At 39.7% G+C, this 17255-nt stretch overlaps 2 protein-coding genes across 8 annotated transcripts in view; one reads left to right on the top strand and one right to left on the bottom strand.

Moving 5' to 3' along the window:
* The window catches only part of LOC106081567 (organic cation transporter protein), a 58793-nt gene extending 46009 nt beyond the window's left edge, over positions 1–12784 (top strand). For all 7 annotated transcript variants that reach the window (XM_013243599.2, XM_013243598.2, XM_013243597.2 and 4 more), the window contains 9 exons: positions 296–780; positions 856–1011; positions 1142–1406; positions 4376–4643; positions 4708–5005; positions 7135–7315; positions 7379–7524; positions 7590–7720; positions 10991–12784. In XM_013243599.2, the coding sequence (XP_013099053.1) occupies positions 296–780; positions 856–1011; positions 1142–1406; positions 4376–4643; positions 4708–5005; positions 7135–7315; positions 7379–7524; positions 7590–7720; positions 10991–10997 (1937 nt within the window). In that variant the 3' untranslated portion in view covers positions 10998–12784. The remainder of the gene's footprint in view (positions 1–295; positions 781–855; positions 1012–1141; positions 1407–4375; positions 4644–4707; positions 5006–7134; positions 7316–7378; positions 7525–7589; positions 7721–10990) is intronic.
* LOC106081572 (helix-loop-helix protein 6) overlaps positions 1–17255 on the bottom strand; it is a 125557-nt gene that overhangs the window by 74684 nt on the left and 33618 nt on the right. The window lies entirely within an intron of this gene.

Here is a 17255-nt window from a genome sequence, read left to right as displayed (position 1 = left end):
TGGGTGATGTGATGTAGAAACTGATTTCTTGGTTGGTGAGAGTGTCGTCAGGTGGATATTTGCCGATGAAATGTGTAGTGCTTGAATTGTTCTCAAACAGGCAAAACCTCCTCTTGCCACTACTTGGTCATAATACTCGATGTCTTGTTCTTGACGCTTGGGCGGAAATGGAATTATTTGATTAATTTGAAAGTTTCCGCTTGGGCTAGTGGTGGTGGTGGTGGTGGCGGCGGCTTCTTAATCCTAGGCATCGCCTCTATTTAATAAGGTTTTGTTTTTCTTTTTGATTTTACAGCACACCGCTGGAAAATGCCAACCAGCCAGCCGTCCTCGTTAGAACATGATGATGATAGCACAAATGCCACAAGAGCACCCAGCTCCAAGACGACAACAAATGATCAGCGCATCTCATCGCCCTCATCCTATCATGACTCGGCTTTGACCAACAAAGAATCACATGACGAGCATCGAGGCTCAAGCGAAAGCACTGCCATAACTCAACACAGAAATAGCGGGTCCAGAGATTCGAATGGCGGCAAGGCGGTTGACACATATATACGTGCCTCCGGCCCCGACAGTGGAGGTGGTGGAGGTGGCGGTGGTGGTGGTGGTATTGGTGCTAATGAAAGTTTACCTGGCCCAGCTGACCATGACGAGGAAGAGACTGACGTTATTGGTGATTTGGTGGGCCACTTTGGCAAATGGCAATTCCTGATGACCATACTGTTGTCGCTGTTCCAAGTACCAAATACATTTCACATATCCTCATCCATCTATCAAGTAAGTTGAGCCTCGAAACTTCTCTACCATGTGGGCGCCACTCTAAGTATCCCTAACTGTGACTCTTTTCCTAAGGCAGCCAACAAAGATTTCTGGTGTAGGCGTCCCTCCCATCTGCAGCATTTAACGGTTGATGTGTGGCGCAATCTTAGCAATTCCAATGACAATTGCTTTCAAAATCTCGTTGACTGGGAGGGTATTAGCAACGAAACAATGGAACAATTGCAACAGGTACATTGCATCGCCCTCCCTCTCTTTTGCTCTAAAACCAGCCAACGATTCAAGTGGAAAATCGCATTTTCCACTTTGCAACAAAAGCAAAACGTTTCATTCTTCTTGACTTATCTTTTCATTGTTGCAGCAAGGATCCGTATTCAAAGCCGTCATTGGCAACAACGATACGCGCCAAGCCTGCTCCGCCTGGGAGTATGCCACCGATGATAATGTGGGGAACAGCTGGACTTCACAGTGGGATCTGGTGTGCGACAAGGAGTATCTGAAGAATGTGGCCGAAATGTTTTTCCTGCTGGGTGTGGCGACTGGAGGAATCATATCCGGCTACCTCTCTGACAAATTCGGCCGCAAAACCATGCTCTTCATATCGGCTGTACTGCAGACAATATTCGGTATGTATGCCCCCCATTCATTATCTTCCTTGCTAGGCATTCTGGCATGCAGGCATCATTGCCGCAAATCCTTTTACAATTTCAATTACAAGTGTTCAACCACTAGAAACATGTGTAAGTATACGTGGCATGTGTACATCAAAAGTGTGTGTGTGTGTGTGTATAGGTGTGAAAACTCATTCACACAAAACTCAGAGGACAACGCAAGGATATTGCAACATTTTTCAAACAGCATACACTTCCGTGTATGTGTGACTTTGAACTTGACGGGCAGTGAGTCGGGCAGACGGAGAGACAGACAGACTGATGTGTGGTTGGTTCACCTTTAGCCTGGGCCAATGACAAAACGACCACATAAAAGAGCATTCATTTGACATCAGCCAGCAAGTGGAGCATTCACATTTGCATTCACACCTGCACCGGCAAAGATGCAGGCGGCGGCGGGGCTGGCTCGGGCTGCTGGCAGAGACATAGACAATTGTCAAGTCCTTTTAATTGTTTTAATGTCACTTATCAGCCACACTCTGATTCATTTGAAGAGGCAAAGCCTTAATTGAGAAAGCCCTTGCCAGAGGATGCAATCATGCATGGCTGCCAGCACAGAGCATTCATAGTTGTCAATTCCAAGTACAACAGACATCACACATAAAGCCATGCCAATCCCCCCAAGTGTAGTGCAATATCTGTGCAACTGTGAAGTCGTCCTTGCCTGGTGTCGTTGCTATGACTACTCTGTGCTCGCTGCTTGGCGCTCCACAACCAGCCACCAATGGCAAATATTCACAAAATAATGATTGCACTCAAACTATTTTAATTGAAAAATTAAAAACAAATGTTCACTCAAAGTTATTATTATTTCTTTCTTTCCTTCTTTTTTTGTGTTTTTGCTTATCGAACAAGCACTACTAACTGAGCTATAAATAGAGAGCTTCCAGAGCAAAAAAAAAAAAACACAGAGCAGACAAATAGACAAACTAAGCCATTGAAAAACTTTCAATTGGGTAAGCTAACCCGCTCTCCCACAGCGGAGGGGGGAGATTGGTAAAAAGTTTAACCTACTTCTGCAGAACAGAAGTCTGGGCCATTCGTATTGCAACGAAGGCAAATTCTATACAACGAGTTAGTCTAGGGCTGGTGAATTATGGGGTGGCATTTTAAAACTCTGATCTTAAGCTTAAAATAAGGTCAGGCCATTTTTCTTTTTTAAGGAATAGAGTTTTAATACAGAAAAAAGCACGAAATTCCTTTATTCGTTGTATATTCGTTGATGTCCTTGAATTAAAGGATGATATATAGGACGAAAATAACTACTTAATATTTTATTTTCTTTATTTTTTTATTTTACTTTATTTTATTATATTTTATTTTATTTTACTTTGTTTTATATTATTTTATTTTATTTTAAGTAACCGTTATTCTAAGTAACGGTTGAGTGGATCAGAAAAAATTTTAAAACTTTTCAGGAGTAGACTCACAATGGACTCCAAAGATCCAACAGCAGCGATGGTGGCATCAGACCATAGCATGTTGTCCTCCCCTTCTACATGTGCGGGTACCTTGGCACCTGTAGTCAAGAGTAATGCTTTAAATGAATAATCTTTCATCGGACTAACAAATGAAGAAGAGACGGATAACCCATAGGAATGCTAAGTTCGTACCCATTCTTAAAGTAAAGGTGGTGTTTCCCAATCACACTCATAACGACAGTGTCAATAAAATAGACGACATTAGTACGCTTTGTTAGAAGATCGAGTAAGCAATCGGGCGAAAGTGCGGGATGCTGGTACTGATAGAATTGAAATTCCAACCACTTCTAGGGAAGCAGAATACTGCGAAACCTCTGAAAAAGAAAAGAAGCTCCCCGTCTTCAAGTACTCTGGGAAGACTAAGACAGCCCTCTCTCAATAGAGACTGCCGAAGGTATCCTACGGAGGGAGAAAAAGTCGGAACAGGTACGAAGGAAGCGCCCACCAGCAGTGCATCCGTTAGGACTCCACCAGATCACCCGCCCCAAGTGGAGGATCTGGTTAACGAGTGTATTTTGGAACATGAAGATGAACCCTGGTCTTGGTCCTGGTTGAGAGTCCACCACAAAGACTTCTGTTCTGACTTTCAATATTCATGCTAAGTATGATCCGAATAGGTCTATAAACTAGTATAGCCCCTATATAAACAGATCGTGGATTTGACTTCTTGAGCCCTAGAAGGAGCAAAGACTTCTGATCTGATATCCAACATCTGTGCGAAGTATGATTTGTATCGTTTGTATACTGATATAGGTCCCATATCAACCGCTAGGCGCCACAAGATGGCTCCCCTGGAATATTTTTTTTTTCGCATTTCCCATGCAATTATAACAATTTCAGAAGTTCTGTTTTATCGAATATCATTTATTGACGTACAACTTTTACAACTAGAAAGACCAAACCGGTCAAAATAAAAAATAGCTATTTGGAATACAACATTTTTTTTAAATTAGATTGTCAGGTCGTTCAATGCTTTCTTTCTATTCAAAGAATAGCACTGCAAAAAACTTTCAAAAGTAAGGCAAAATGTGTGATGTTGCTAAAAGCATTTGACTGGCTTTCTGTATAGCGATTTCTGATTCGCCAGAATCTTTATCAGCAGAAATTCGTCAAATGGATCATGGTGTTTTAAATACCAACCCCGCTAGAGTAGGTTGCAAAGCACACATCTTAATTTGAATAGGGCTCTTTAAGAAGACTTGCTAATTTGTTTTGTAATATAAAACATTTTTATGGATGTTGTAGGTTTTAAAACAACAATTTTAAATTTTATAAGTTGTCCACCAAAACATCAAATCAATCATTTTGGCAAATAAGGCAAAACATTTGTAAATGTAAATTTGTATATGTCCAACTATTACCGGCAAACGATTTGTCTTGAAACGATCTTCTCATACTCTTCTTCAAATATTTTCTTCATTTTTCTCGTTTTCTCCACTACAGGTCTAGCACTGTATTTTCCACACTCATTTGAATTTTACATAACACTGAGAGCACTTTTGGGTTTGGTATCCGTGTCAGTAACCTACTCCGGCCTGATTTTGGCCATTGAATATGTCGATGGCAAATGGCGCACAATAGCAGGCATGTACAACTTATTCCCACTGCCCATATCTTACATGGCCATCTCTGGCATTGCCTATCTGACGCAAGACTATCAGCGTCTGCAGTTGTGCATAGGAATACCGGGAATCTTTTTATGCTTTCTGTGGTAAGTAAAATTGAGGAGGCACTGCTTCGTGGAACTGGTTGATAAAATTTCCCTTAACCATCAGGTTCGTGGTGCCCGAATCTCCGCGTTGGCTTTTGGTCAAGGGCCGCATTGAGGAAGTGAAACGCATTGTCGAAGCTGCTGCCGAATTCAACAAACGTCAATTGCCCAGTGACTATGAGACACTGTTGAAACCGCCACCCCAAGAGGAGAATTCCCAGGACTTTTTTTACCTCTTCAAATCGCGCTACTTGAGACGCATCACAATTTGCTTTCTTTGCATTTGGTTCACCATGAATTTGGCCTACTATGGCTTCATATTGAATATGAATACGTTCGGCGGCAACGTCTATTTAAATTCGGTAAGTTTTATTGTACTAAGCAGACAGGCAAGCAAGCTATCATCTAACAGCCATTAGCCTGCTGTCAGCCATTAACCATCAAGCATCCATTGAATATCATCACCTGCCATCAAAAAGGCCACTTGTTGATTTCACTTGACTTGACTTGATTCGAAAAATGCTTTAAATATTTGCATAGCCATCTCTAACCCCTACCATTCCGATTAGAAAGACCACAGCCTGGCCATTATGGCAACCAAAGCATTCAACATGTGGCACATGGCATATGGAAGTAACTGGCACAAAAGGCTCATCATCCATCAGTCGAAGGCACACACGCATTGCCAGACAGACACTCGCAAAAGTGCCTTTGTTTTGATAACAACAAACCCCAAAGAATTTTTGGCAACGTGCCCAAACTTTGTCAAAAAATTATGTTTCATTGGGCATGAGGCACAGTGTTCCGAAACATATACAATGTAAAAGCAACTGGAAAGATTTTTTTTTGCTTTTTAGAATTTTTATTACTAGCCGAACCGGGCCCGCTCCGCTGCGCCTTCTATAACTATCTAATATGCGGATATTGAATTCATGCCATTGTATCCTATGACGATAAACGCGTTCGAATCGTGGCGAGAACATCGGACAAAGCGGTGTTTATCTCATCTTAATGTTGCATGGACATTTAAAAAATTTTCCCCAAAGAGGTGTCGCACTGTGGGACGCCGTTCGGACTCGGCTAAAAAAGTTCACTTATCATTGAGTTTAAACTTGAATCGGAAAGCACTCATTGATGTGTGAGAATTTGCCCCTTCTCGGTTCCTGGGGGTTATGTTCTTCCTTAGGGTAATGTTCTCATTTGGGGTGGGATGGCACCTCAGACATTTCGACTCAAATATGGGTATCAAATTCGTGCTGCACTTCCAAATCCCTTTAATTTTGGCCCCATATTGCCATGGCCTGTAAATATGAACCGTTTGGAGGGTGTTTTGGAGCTGGGGCTGGGGCGGCCACCGGCACTTTGCACTGAAAATAGATATCAAATTCGTTCTTTATTCCCAACGAAAATGACGTTCAGGTTAGGGGGTGCTTTAGGGCGAACCCCAAAACACTTGGCTTCAAAATTTGATATAAAATTCCCATATTGTCATAATGGCTCAAATAACCCATTTGGCTTATCTTTAGGAGGAAAAGTGCCACCAAGACTTGAAGGCAAATTTTAATGTCATATTCGTAATCTACTCCCTAATACCTTTCAGTTTGAGTCGAAGGACCACTTTATATGGGAGCTATATCCAAATCTGAACCGATATGGCCCATTTGCAATCCCCATCGACCTACATTAATAAGAAGTCTGTGCAAAATTTCGTGCAGCTAGCTTTACGCGTTCGACCGTTATCGTGATTTTCACAGACGGAGGGACAGATGGACGGACGAACGGAAATGGATAAATCGAATTAGAATGTCAAGAGGATCAAGAATATATGTACTCTCGGGGATCGCAGATCAGTGTTTCGAGGTGTTACCAACGGTATGGCTAGATTAGTATACCCCCTATCCTCTGGTGGTGGGTATAAAAAAAATTCCGCATGTTGGATCCAAAACAAAAATGCCGTTAATTCTTGCAAATTTCATTTGAATTGCAATAGTGATTACCAAATATTTGCCATACTTTTAAGCATTGAAAAAAAGTTGCTTTTGTATAATTTTTTAAGAAAATGTTGTTAAAAATAACTTTTTTTCGTATCAAATTTAGAAAATTTTCACAATTTTTTTCTCTATGAAATTGTTGAGCATACAAAACACTGTGCATTTAAACGAGTGAATATGGATAAGTTGATGATGTCTTTGGCTGATGCTGGTGCTGGTGCTGATGGCGTTTTAGCCATATATATAAGACGATTGAAATGTTTTGTGCTATTAGAATGTATTGCTGCTGCTTCGGAAAATATGATGGATGTTGACGTGCAGATGTTTTTATTCCTCTATTACCGCTGTTCTATTTGTTGCCTTTTTTCAGTTTTTTTTTTTTTTATTTTAGTTTATTTCAATATAAACAAATAGCGATGCTTTAACATCACCTCTTAAATGTTTTTTTCTATATGTGTGTTTTAATGGCCGTTTGGCTCGTGTTTGTTCTTTTTTTATAGGCTTTAGCCGGTCTGGTCGAAATACCTGCCATTGCAATTGCCATGTACATTATCTCAAAGGTGGGTAAGAAATGGCTCTTCAGTGCCACCCTAGTATGTGCTGGCATAGCCTGCTGTTGTGCAGCCATTACTGAGGGCAAGGAGGACATTCTGTGGTTGAAAATAACCTTCATTATGATTGGTGGGTAGTCTTTGCATAGAAAAAATAAGCCATGCCCTCACGCACATGTTTGGGTAATTACAGGAAAATTCACCATTAGTGCTGGCAACACCATAATGCCCGTCTACACCGCCGAATTGTATCCAACGGCCATACGCAACGTTGGCGTGGGAGCCTGTAATGTTGCCGCTGGCCTGGCCTTGATATTAACTCCATATTTGTCATTATTGGTAAGGGATATCTAAAAGTTGCTAAATGAAAACTACTTAAATATAATCAATTAAACATAACGTAGAACAAAATCGAAGATCATCTTCTGATGTCACTCCTAACCGCATGGTGTCTATTTGGAGGATTTGTTGTGCTCTTCTTGCCGGAAACCATGAAACAACACACACAATCTTCAAAGGAAACAAAGGAAGAAAAGTAAGTAGCAATTCTAGATTATGACCGAAAGTGAAAAAAAAAAACTCAAAAAGTATTTTGTATTTTGTTGAAATAAAATTGATTTTAAGTTTAACAAGTAAGGACCAGCTTAAGTCGGGATAAGCCTGCCTTTTGATACCCTACACCACAAAAGGCATACAAGTTGAGTGATCGAAATTGAAATTTACTCAAATTTTATGTATAGAATTTCGACCAAAATCTGAACATATTGTAGGAGTCGTAGAGGAAAACTTTGAGAAGTTTGATAGATGCGTTAGCAAAGGCCCCAAAAGTGAAAATCGGGAGATGCATATATATTGCAGCTGTATCTAAATTTGAATCGATTTCTATGAAATTCACCAGTGATCAAAAGAGTTATAAGAAAAACTCTCGTACCAAATTTTGTGAGGATCGGTTAAAAAATTATTAAATTATTGCAGTATTAGTCAAAATCAGACGAAAATATATGTATATGGGAGCAATATCTAAATCGATTTCGACGAAAATCCTCACGTTTTGTGGTAGTCGTAATAGAAAGTGTAATGCAGAGTTTTGAGAAAATCGAATGATAATTAAGCTTGCAAAGGATCTAGAAGACAAAATCGGGTAATACATATATATGGGACCTATATGTATATCCGAACCGATTTCGATGAATTTCACCAGTAGAAGAACAGATTCAATGTTTTGAGAAAATCGGATGATAAGTGCGCTTGCAAAGGCTCCTAAAGATAAAATCGAGTAACACATATATATGGGAGCTATATTTACATCTGAACCGATTTCGATGAAATTCACTCATTAGGGAATCCCTCGTGTAAAATTTCGTGAGAATCGGTACACAAATAATGACATTATTGCAATGTTAGTCCAAATCCGATGAACGTATGTATATATAAAAGCTATATCCACATGTGAACCGATTTCTTGCACTAAGTTATAGTACACTGTACGACAGTGATGGTGCAGGATGTAAAAAGTCAACAAGTAAAGTAAGGCAAGAGTCGGGCGGTGTGAATTGGGCGATATTTACATGGACGCTGTATCTCAATCTGAACCAACTTTGATAGGCATCGGCAGAGATGTTCAGATGGGTTAAAAGCAGAGATGGTCTGACGGAAACTCCGACGTATATGATATACGCCAAAGATACGAAACGGACATGGTTAGATCGACTTAAAATGTCATGACGTTCTAGAATATATGTATGTACTTTAGTTGTTTTTTTCTCCAAAGTGGCATCGAGCTTAGTGACCATGAGAATTATGTTAAGCGGAAAGATTTAATTATTGAAAAGTTACTAAAAAGAAATTGCCTAAATCAACAGATCCTTGGACATAGACATAGGAGCCATAGGTAAACTTTCCGTTGCGAAAGGTTGCTAAACTCTCTTGTTCACTACCGTCACTTTGCTTCTATCCAGATGACTGCTGCGGTTATATTTGGCTTTTCATCCACTGATGAGGATGACGTCTTTGTTGCTGTCATTGCAAACCGTTTTGCTTTCTCTTTTATTTTCATTTTTTTTTCCTTTGAAATATACCAACAACAATAACATTGCTGGCTATGTAGATCTGTTTCGCAGGCCACATGTGCTCAGTGGGTTAGTTTTGCTATTATTTATGCCTGTTACAGGCCGATAATGTGGTCATGGAGGCCAACGTAGCGCAGAGGTTAGCATATCCGCTTATGACGCTGAACGCCTTGGTTCGAATCCTGGCGAGACCATCAGAAACAAATTTCAGTGGTGGTTTTCCCCTCCTATTGCTGGCAACATTTGTGAAGGACTATGCCATGTAAAACTTCTCTCCAAAGAGGTGTCGCACTGTGGCACGCCGTTCGGACTTGGCTATAAAAAGGAGGCCCCTTATGACTGAGCTTGAACTTGAATCGTACTGCACTCATTGATATGTAAGAAGTTTGGCCATGAACATTCCACTAAGGAATTTGCTATTTTTACAAGCCGGTCATGTATGTACTTTATGAGGTCTTTGACGAATTTTTCGAGGTGTTACAAACGGACACCTCGAGGGTGCTGAATATAATAAGATAGGAAGTATAAGAATCCAATTTGTTTGTTATCGGAAGGGGACGGACCCTCCACCGTTACCAAAAACACCACCCAAAATCTAAAGTGGACCGATAAGGAAAGTATGCGGGAGTAGACAACGAATCTGGCATACAAATTCATGTCGAAGTATAGGGGGTCACCCCAATCCCACAAAAACGCCCACAATGGGCACATTAGCCAGATAGCCGGATATATGGGACTCGGTTTGTTTGTTTCGTATAGACTGAAACGGCAAAACCGATTTTCTCGAAATTTTCGCTTATTGTATAGGTTGGTCTGGAAGGAAACATAGGCTATATAATTTTTTGGGTATCGGAAGGGTGACGGACCCTCCCCCTTATATCAAAAACACATCCCAAAATCAAAAGTGGACCGCTCGGGACAATATAAGTATCAGATGCAAGGTATTGGAGAGTAGAATACGAATATGGCATTCGAATTTCAGTCAAAGTACCCATCGGGCCGCCCCAACCCAAAAACTCCCCCAAACAGACATATTGGACGTTCATTTCAATATGGGGCTCAAATGAAAGGTGTTCGGGAGTAGATTTCGAATCTGGCATACAAAATCGAATCGAAGTATAGGGGGTCACGCCAACCCTGAAAAACGCCACTAAACCCATTATGACTATATGATACTTGACTGAACCGATTTTCTTAAAATTTTCATAGATTGTGTTCGTTTGTCTGGAAGGAAACATAGGCTATATAATTTTCAGATATCGGTTGGAGACGGACCCTCCCCCTAACCCCAAAAACGCCACCCATATCCAAAAATGGTCCGATGGGTACGAAAACGAATATGGTATTAACATTTGGGTCCAAATAGCCAGCGTTAAAGAAGGCGCAGCGGAGCGGGCCCGGTTCGACTAGTTATATTGGGTTGCCCAAAAAGTAATTTCGGATTTTTTAAAAGAAAGTATATGCATTTTTAATAAAACTTAGAATGAACTTTAATCAAATATACTTTTTTTAAAATTTTTTCTAAAGCAAGCTAAAAGTAACAGCTGATAACTGACAGAAGAAAGAATGCAATTACAGAGTCACAAGCTGTGAAAAAATTTATCAACCCCGACTATATGAAAAATCCGCAATTACTTTTTGGGCAACCCAATATATATATATTTACATTCACATACATACTGCATAAATATTCTAAACTTAAATTTTTATTTGATTTTCTCTGTTCCCTTTTACAGGTGTTAGAACTACCTACAGCATTGAGAGCACAGTACAGAAAAAATAATTTCCAGTATGATGTGAATGACTTGCTCGGATTTTGGCTGGTCCAGAATTTCATAAAATCACGCTATCAAGAGGCGTTAATCCACGCACCCCTTAGCCCCCGTTTTGTCGTCATCATCATCAAACATTTGCATATCACTTTATACACATACATACGTACAAACGCGTATGTGTGACTTTGTTGATCGATCATACATCAATTGTATTGTATTTGTATTTGTTACTAAACTAGAAGCCCCCTTTTGTTATTGAACCTCAACAGGCAGGACCTTTAAGTTATTTTTTTATATTTTTTTTAATGCGCCCCACCGCCATCGCACACCATACCGAATCCATTACAACGTAATTAATTAATTTTAGTAAAAAACCAAATACAGAAGAAAAAAGAAAATCCATAAATAATCACAAACAAACGCATTACCTACTCTTAGATATGAAATGTTGTATAAAACAAAATGATAATTTCAATTGTATTAAAAACAAAAAAAAAAAAAAAAACAAAAAACGAACACAAGAAACATATTTACATGTATATAACCAATATATACATACATTAGCATGCATGCTCATACACCCACACTTGCATACATGCATGCAGACGAAGAACAGCAGCAGCAAAGAGAGTATGTTGAGGATGGTGAGGAAGATAAAGTTGAGCATACAACATTTAGCACGTAGTCAATTATTTACTAACTGTTCCCCAAAACAAAACAAAAAAAGAAAACTCAAAGTTATTGTCAATGAAGGAAGAACGATGATGTTGTATTTGTCAATTAATCCAATTATAAGTATATAAATATATGACACACTCACACACATGCCTAATACATACATAGATGTGTATTGCAATTGCAAAATTTCAATTAATTTTAATTCGAATCAATTCTAGATAAATTGGAAATCTCAACTTTTAGTATCAACCATCATCATGATTGTTATTATAATTATTGCATTTCTTTTTTTTTTATATATACATTTCTATAGAGATAAAGTAAAGGAAATGAAAGGAAAGGAAAAGAGAAACCCAAAAACAAAAACAGAGAAAAACATCTATATATACAAATGAAATGAAACCTTAGCATTATTATGTCAGCTAAAAATCTAAAAAACCACAATAATTGTTGTGAATTAACCGAGTAACCAATCGAAGAAGAAGAAGAAGATGAAGCATGAGTAGGATTATGAATGTTGTTGTTAATTTATCCTATCTTAACTTGTGTGCTGTACAAACGACAATCCTTGTTGTGCATGGTACTCAGCTGGAAATTTGTATTGTACTGTATCATTTTGTAGCGTACTGTATATTGTACTGTACCGTATGGATGTCGCTTAAGACCCACCAAAGAAAGTGGTTATCAATCTATAGAAAAAAAACAAAAACCCACAAAAACTTGTACTTAAGATATTATCTTTCTTCCTCTCTCTCTCTCCCCCTAAATATTCTAAGTGATAAAACTAAAAGAACAGCAACAATAACAACAACAAAATGAACAAACACAAAACTATTTACTTTGACTAGGCAACCATGTTTTCCACTTCCACTCCCCTTCCATTTGTGCTCCCAATAACCTCAATATCACAATGATCATTACAATCATCTGATGTCTGCCATTGTTTCTCTGTCTCTAATAGTAATTATGTACTTACAATGTAAGCCATTAATTAATTAATTGATTGATTAAAATATATACATACACATATATATATATAATTTCAATAAAACAACAACCAATCTTTTTGTATTATTTTTTTTTTTTTTTTGTTTTTGTCATCAGCATTACGGTGAACTCTTGTATAAGTGTTTGTGTAGTTTGCAAAAGATCAAAAATAAAAAAAAGATGTTAAAATTAAACACTCCATGTTGTCATTTGGTGGCACAGGTGAGTAGCCGCATATAAGATGTTCGATTTTTGAAGGTAAAAGGACGAAATAACTGTCAAATATCAGCCAGATTGAGAATGAACTGCGCCCGCTAAAGGCATGAGCCTTGTGCATATAGTCGAGAGATCGATTACCCAGGATAGCTGACACGAAATGTTACCAAGGTTACAGTGGGGCAGAAATTTGTCAAACTGGAAATGCTATATGATAATTGTTTTATTGACAGCCCCAAAGCAAAGAAAAGGGGGTTGGATATTACTGCGCCCCACGCCACTATGGGCATACGCCTAAGCCAGAAATCGGTTTGTTGTGCGTTCTAAATCCAAAAAAGTAATCTCGACTACAAGCAAAATCTCCAATCGATTTCCATAACACGACACTAAGTCGATTTATGTCTGGTATTGTGTATTGTATTGGAAAATCACAACCGGCTATTGTTGGCGAACTCAAACATCTCACAGTAAACAAAATGTTCATATATCGCATCATAAATCTTTAAGATGACACTGGTAGCGTTGCCAAGTGCCATGGTGGTGGCAACGGTAAAAACGGCAACAACACCTGAAATGGTGTGCCGAGCAAAGGCTCGCATTCAACAAAATCCATGTCGCATAATGGGAAAAAATTGAGAAACTTGTAAAAAAATATGCCGTGTGAGAAAGGGGTGAATATATCTCTTTGATATTTGGAATTGTTAGAGCTGAGGTGTTAGCGTGTGCATTAGGTCCCCTCGGCATTTTGAAACATTGTTCGGGCTGCCAAATCTTCATATATGGTCCGATTTCTAAAATTGTTCTTTGCTGCATAGCGCTCAAAAGTCCGCTTGAGATCTGCAATAAATCGCCTTGTTTCGGCGATATTCGAGTGTTTTGCTGGACAGGAAATTGAACTTCAAGGCAAGAAAGACCACTGTTGTCCCATACATCTGCAAGAGAGCCATTGGCAAAAGTGTTCACATCTGCAGTTGTCAGACCTGTAATGCTATATGATGTTGTGGTCTCGTGGACTGCGCTTCAAAAGTCCACCTACTGCTCAATACCTAACCGGATCCAAAGGATGTCTTGTTTGTACATCACAGCCGCACTGAGGACGACACCGTCTGATGCACTAAATGTAATGCTACATCTTATGCCTCTGGATATTGTGGCTACCCAAATCGCATCAACCACTGCCGTGAGGTTAAGGGAGCTTTCCCATTGGTCATGTAGCGGACACTGTGTTACCCTTGATGCAATATCCGATGTTCCAGGCAGTGTGGATAACACCCTACCTAAGCCGCTTTCTGATAAAAAGTACTGTACCACTTCTACTGATAGAACCGATTGGAACTACAATATCCCTGGTAACAGAAGTTACCTAGACTTCTATACGGATGGTTCCAAACTAAACGACCATGTGGGCTTTGGGGTGTACTCTAAAGATCTAGAACTGGTCATATCGAAGGGGTTACCCGACCACTGCAGTGTGTATCAAGAAGAGATCCTTGCAATTAAGGAAGTGGTGGAATGGCTAAGATATAAGCTATACAACGTTATGCATAAATATCTTCTCAGACAGCCAGGCAGCTATCAAATCTCTGGAGAACCTATTTCTGAACACAAAAACCGCCCTCGACTGTAACAGATTTCTCAACGAGATGGCTGAACAGTTCAAAATTTACCTGTTCTGGGTGCCGGGCCACAGACATATTCCAGGGAACTGTAAAGCGTACGAGCTTGCGAGACTAGGAACTACCCTAAACATTCCGGGGATACTGGAATCAGTGGGTATGCCTCTAGCGACATGTAAGCTAAATTTTCAGGACCAGGCCCGAAGGACAACGAATGATAGATGGTCACAAAGAGGGGACCATGAGCATTCCAAAACTATTTGGCCTCATCTAGACTTGAAGAGGTCTACTGCTTTGCTCTCATTGGCTAAAACAGACGTCTCAGTCATTGTGTCCGTCATAAAAGGTCACTGTCTAATCGGAAAATATGGTGACAGACTGAAGGTTGTCAGCAACGACTTTTGCAGAAGCTGTGAGGACATCCAAGAAGAAGAGACTATAGAACACCTTCTGTGTGTGTGTCTCGCACTAGCAGTCAGAAGGAGTTCCACTTTAGGTTCTCATTTCTTTGAGAACCTGTCTGATTACGCGGATGTGAACATTCGCAAGTTATTGGGCTTTTTAAAGCAATCTGGATGGTTCAACGGTAGGAACTAGAAGGCATCTTCCTTCTTCTGTTCTGTCAAAGTCGAAAAAATGTTCACATCTGATTATTCAGTTAAAAGTTAACAGTTTTTTTTTCTATTTTCTTCCAATGTGCGTCGTAATTGCAATCAAAGTGCAAAAGATCCGAAAATATCACTTGAAAAGATGCAACATATATTAAAATATGAGCTCAAGGTGAAGCCTTAGAAATCCCAAAAGGCACACGATCTTACACCAAAGAAAAACAAGTTTGACTCTAAAGAGCAAAGGAATAACAGCGCTTGCACGATCGTGGTGAAATTCCTATCATGGTGTTCTCTGATGAGAAAGATTACATAAACTCCCAAAATGGTAGTGTTTGGTTAACCTACCGCACGCATGAAATTTTGAGCCTACCAACGGCCACATAAAGTAATTTTCCATCTCAATGGTGGTATGGACAGATGTGATCGCTGATGGCCGCTCTACAATCGTTTTCATCGAGCCTGGCGTCAAAGTAAATGCGACTTATTATCGGGGAAACATTTTGGAAGCTGCATTGAAGCCGTGGTCACTCAAACATTGCGGTCATACCAACAAAACTCGTCAACACCACATAAATCACGTGTAAGCATAAAATGGCTAAAAAATCATTTTCCGCACTTCACTTCGTCGACACAGAGACAGTCCAATCCGCCAGATGTCAATCCCATGGCTAAAAAATCATGTTCCGCACTTCACTTCGTCCACCAGAGGCTGTTCAATCCGCCAGATGCCAATGCCATGTATTTTCTATTCGGGTCATTTAAAGGAAGTCCTCAAATCGGGAGATCGGTTTACATGGGTGCTATATTAGGTTATAAACCGATTTCTAAACCGATGCTGAATTTCTGCGAAATCGAATTATATTGCGTCTCCTAGGGGCCTACAAAGTGAAGTTGAAGGACCATTTTTTATGGCAACTATATTAAAAATCTAAACCGATATGGACTATAAGCAAACCCACATTAATCCACATCAACATGAAGTATATGTGCCAAATTTCAAGCCAATATCTTTATTCGTTTTACAGCTATCGTGATTTCGTTAGACAAAAAGACGGACGGACATGGCTATATCGACTTAGAATGACAAGGCGATCAAGAATAGATACACTTGATGGGGTCGCATTTCAATAACCAGATTAATATACCTGGTATGACCAGATTAATATATCCCCATCCCATGGTTGTGGGCATCATAATATACCAGTGCGAGGGTTGCTATATAAATTTCTGGCGTAATACTAAAAATACCAATTTTTATTATCAAAAACGGTTTTAATGATTTTCGAGGTATTCTCCAACATGATTTATGCACTTTTGTATGCATTGCAATCGATGACCATCCATTTTTATCTTAATGTACCACCGTAGCGCAGAGGTTAGCATGTCCGCTTATGACGCTGAACGCCTTGGTTCAAATCCTGGCGGGACCATCAGAAAAAATTTTCAGCGGTGGTTTTCCCCTCCCAATGCTGCAATATTTGTGAGGTACTATGCCATGTAAAACTTCTCTCCAAAGAGGTGTTGCCCTGCGGCACGCCGTTCGAACTCGGCTATAAAAAGGAGACCCCTTATCATTGAGCTTAAACTTGCATCGGGCTGCACTCATTGATATGTGAGAAGTTTGCCCCTGTTCCTTAGTGGAATGTTCATGGGTACAATTAGCATTGAGGGTATAAAAAGAAGTCATTGGGTGCCAAGTCAGGGCTGTACGGTAAATCAATTCGACGTTTTGGCCGATCCAAAAGGCATTGGTTTAAGCCGATCTGTCAGAGCTCACATTGTCATGATGAACAATGATTCGTCTTCTCTTATTCTCTAATCCAAACTTCAGGCAATCAAATTGTGCTGTACCACTAAGAATTAATCTCCTATTGCTCAAACGGAACAGTCGTCACATAACCAGTTTTGCCGCTGAAACAGGCGACCATTTGCTTCGAAGTGCTTCTTCCACCAACAACTTTCGTTGGATTTTGTTCATTTTCGAAGAATTACACAGTCAATTGTTGTTTTGTTTCGGGCTCATACGCAAAGATCAACGTTCTCCGGTACAACGACCATTTTTGATAGCTCTTCACGGAATTCGACATTTCCAGTTTTTCACAGTGCTATAGGATGGTG

This window comes from Stomoxys calcitrans, chromosome 2 (assembly GCF_963082655.1).
Source record: "Stomoxys calcitrans chromosome 2, idStoCalc2.1, whole genome shotgun sequence".
NCBI lineage: Eukaryota > Metazoa > Arthropoda > Insecta > Diptera > Muscidae > Stomoxys > Stomoxys calcitrans.
Note: the sequence above shows the minus strand (reverse complement) of the source record. Positions and strands in the feature narration are given on the sequence as shown.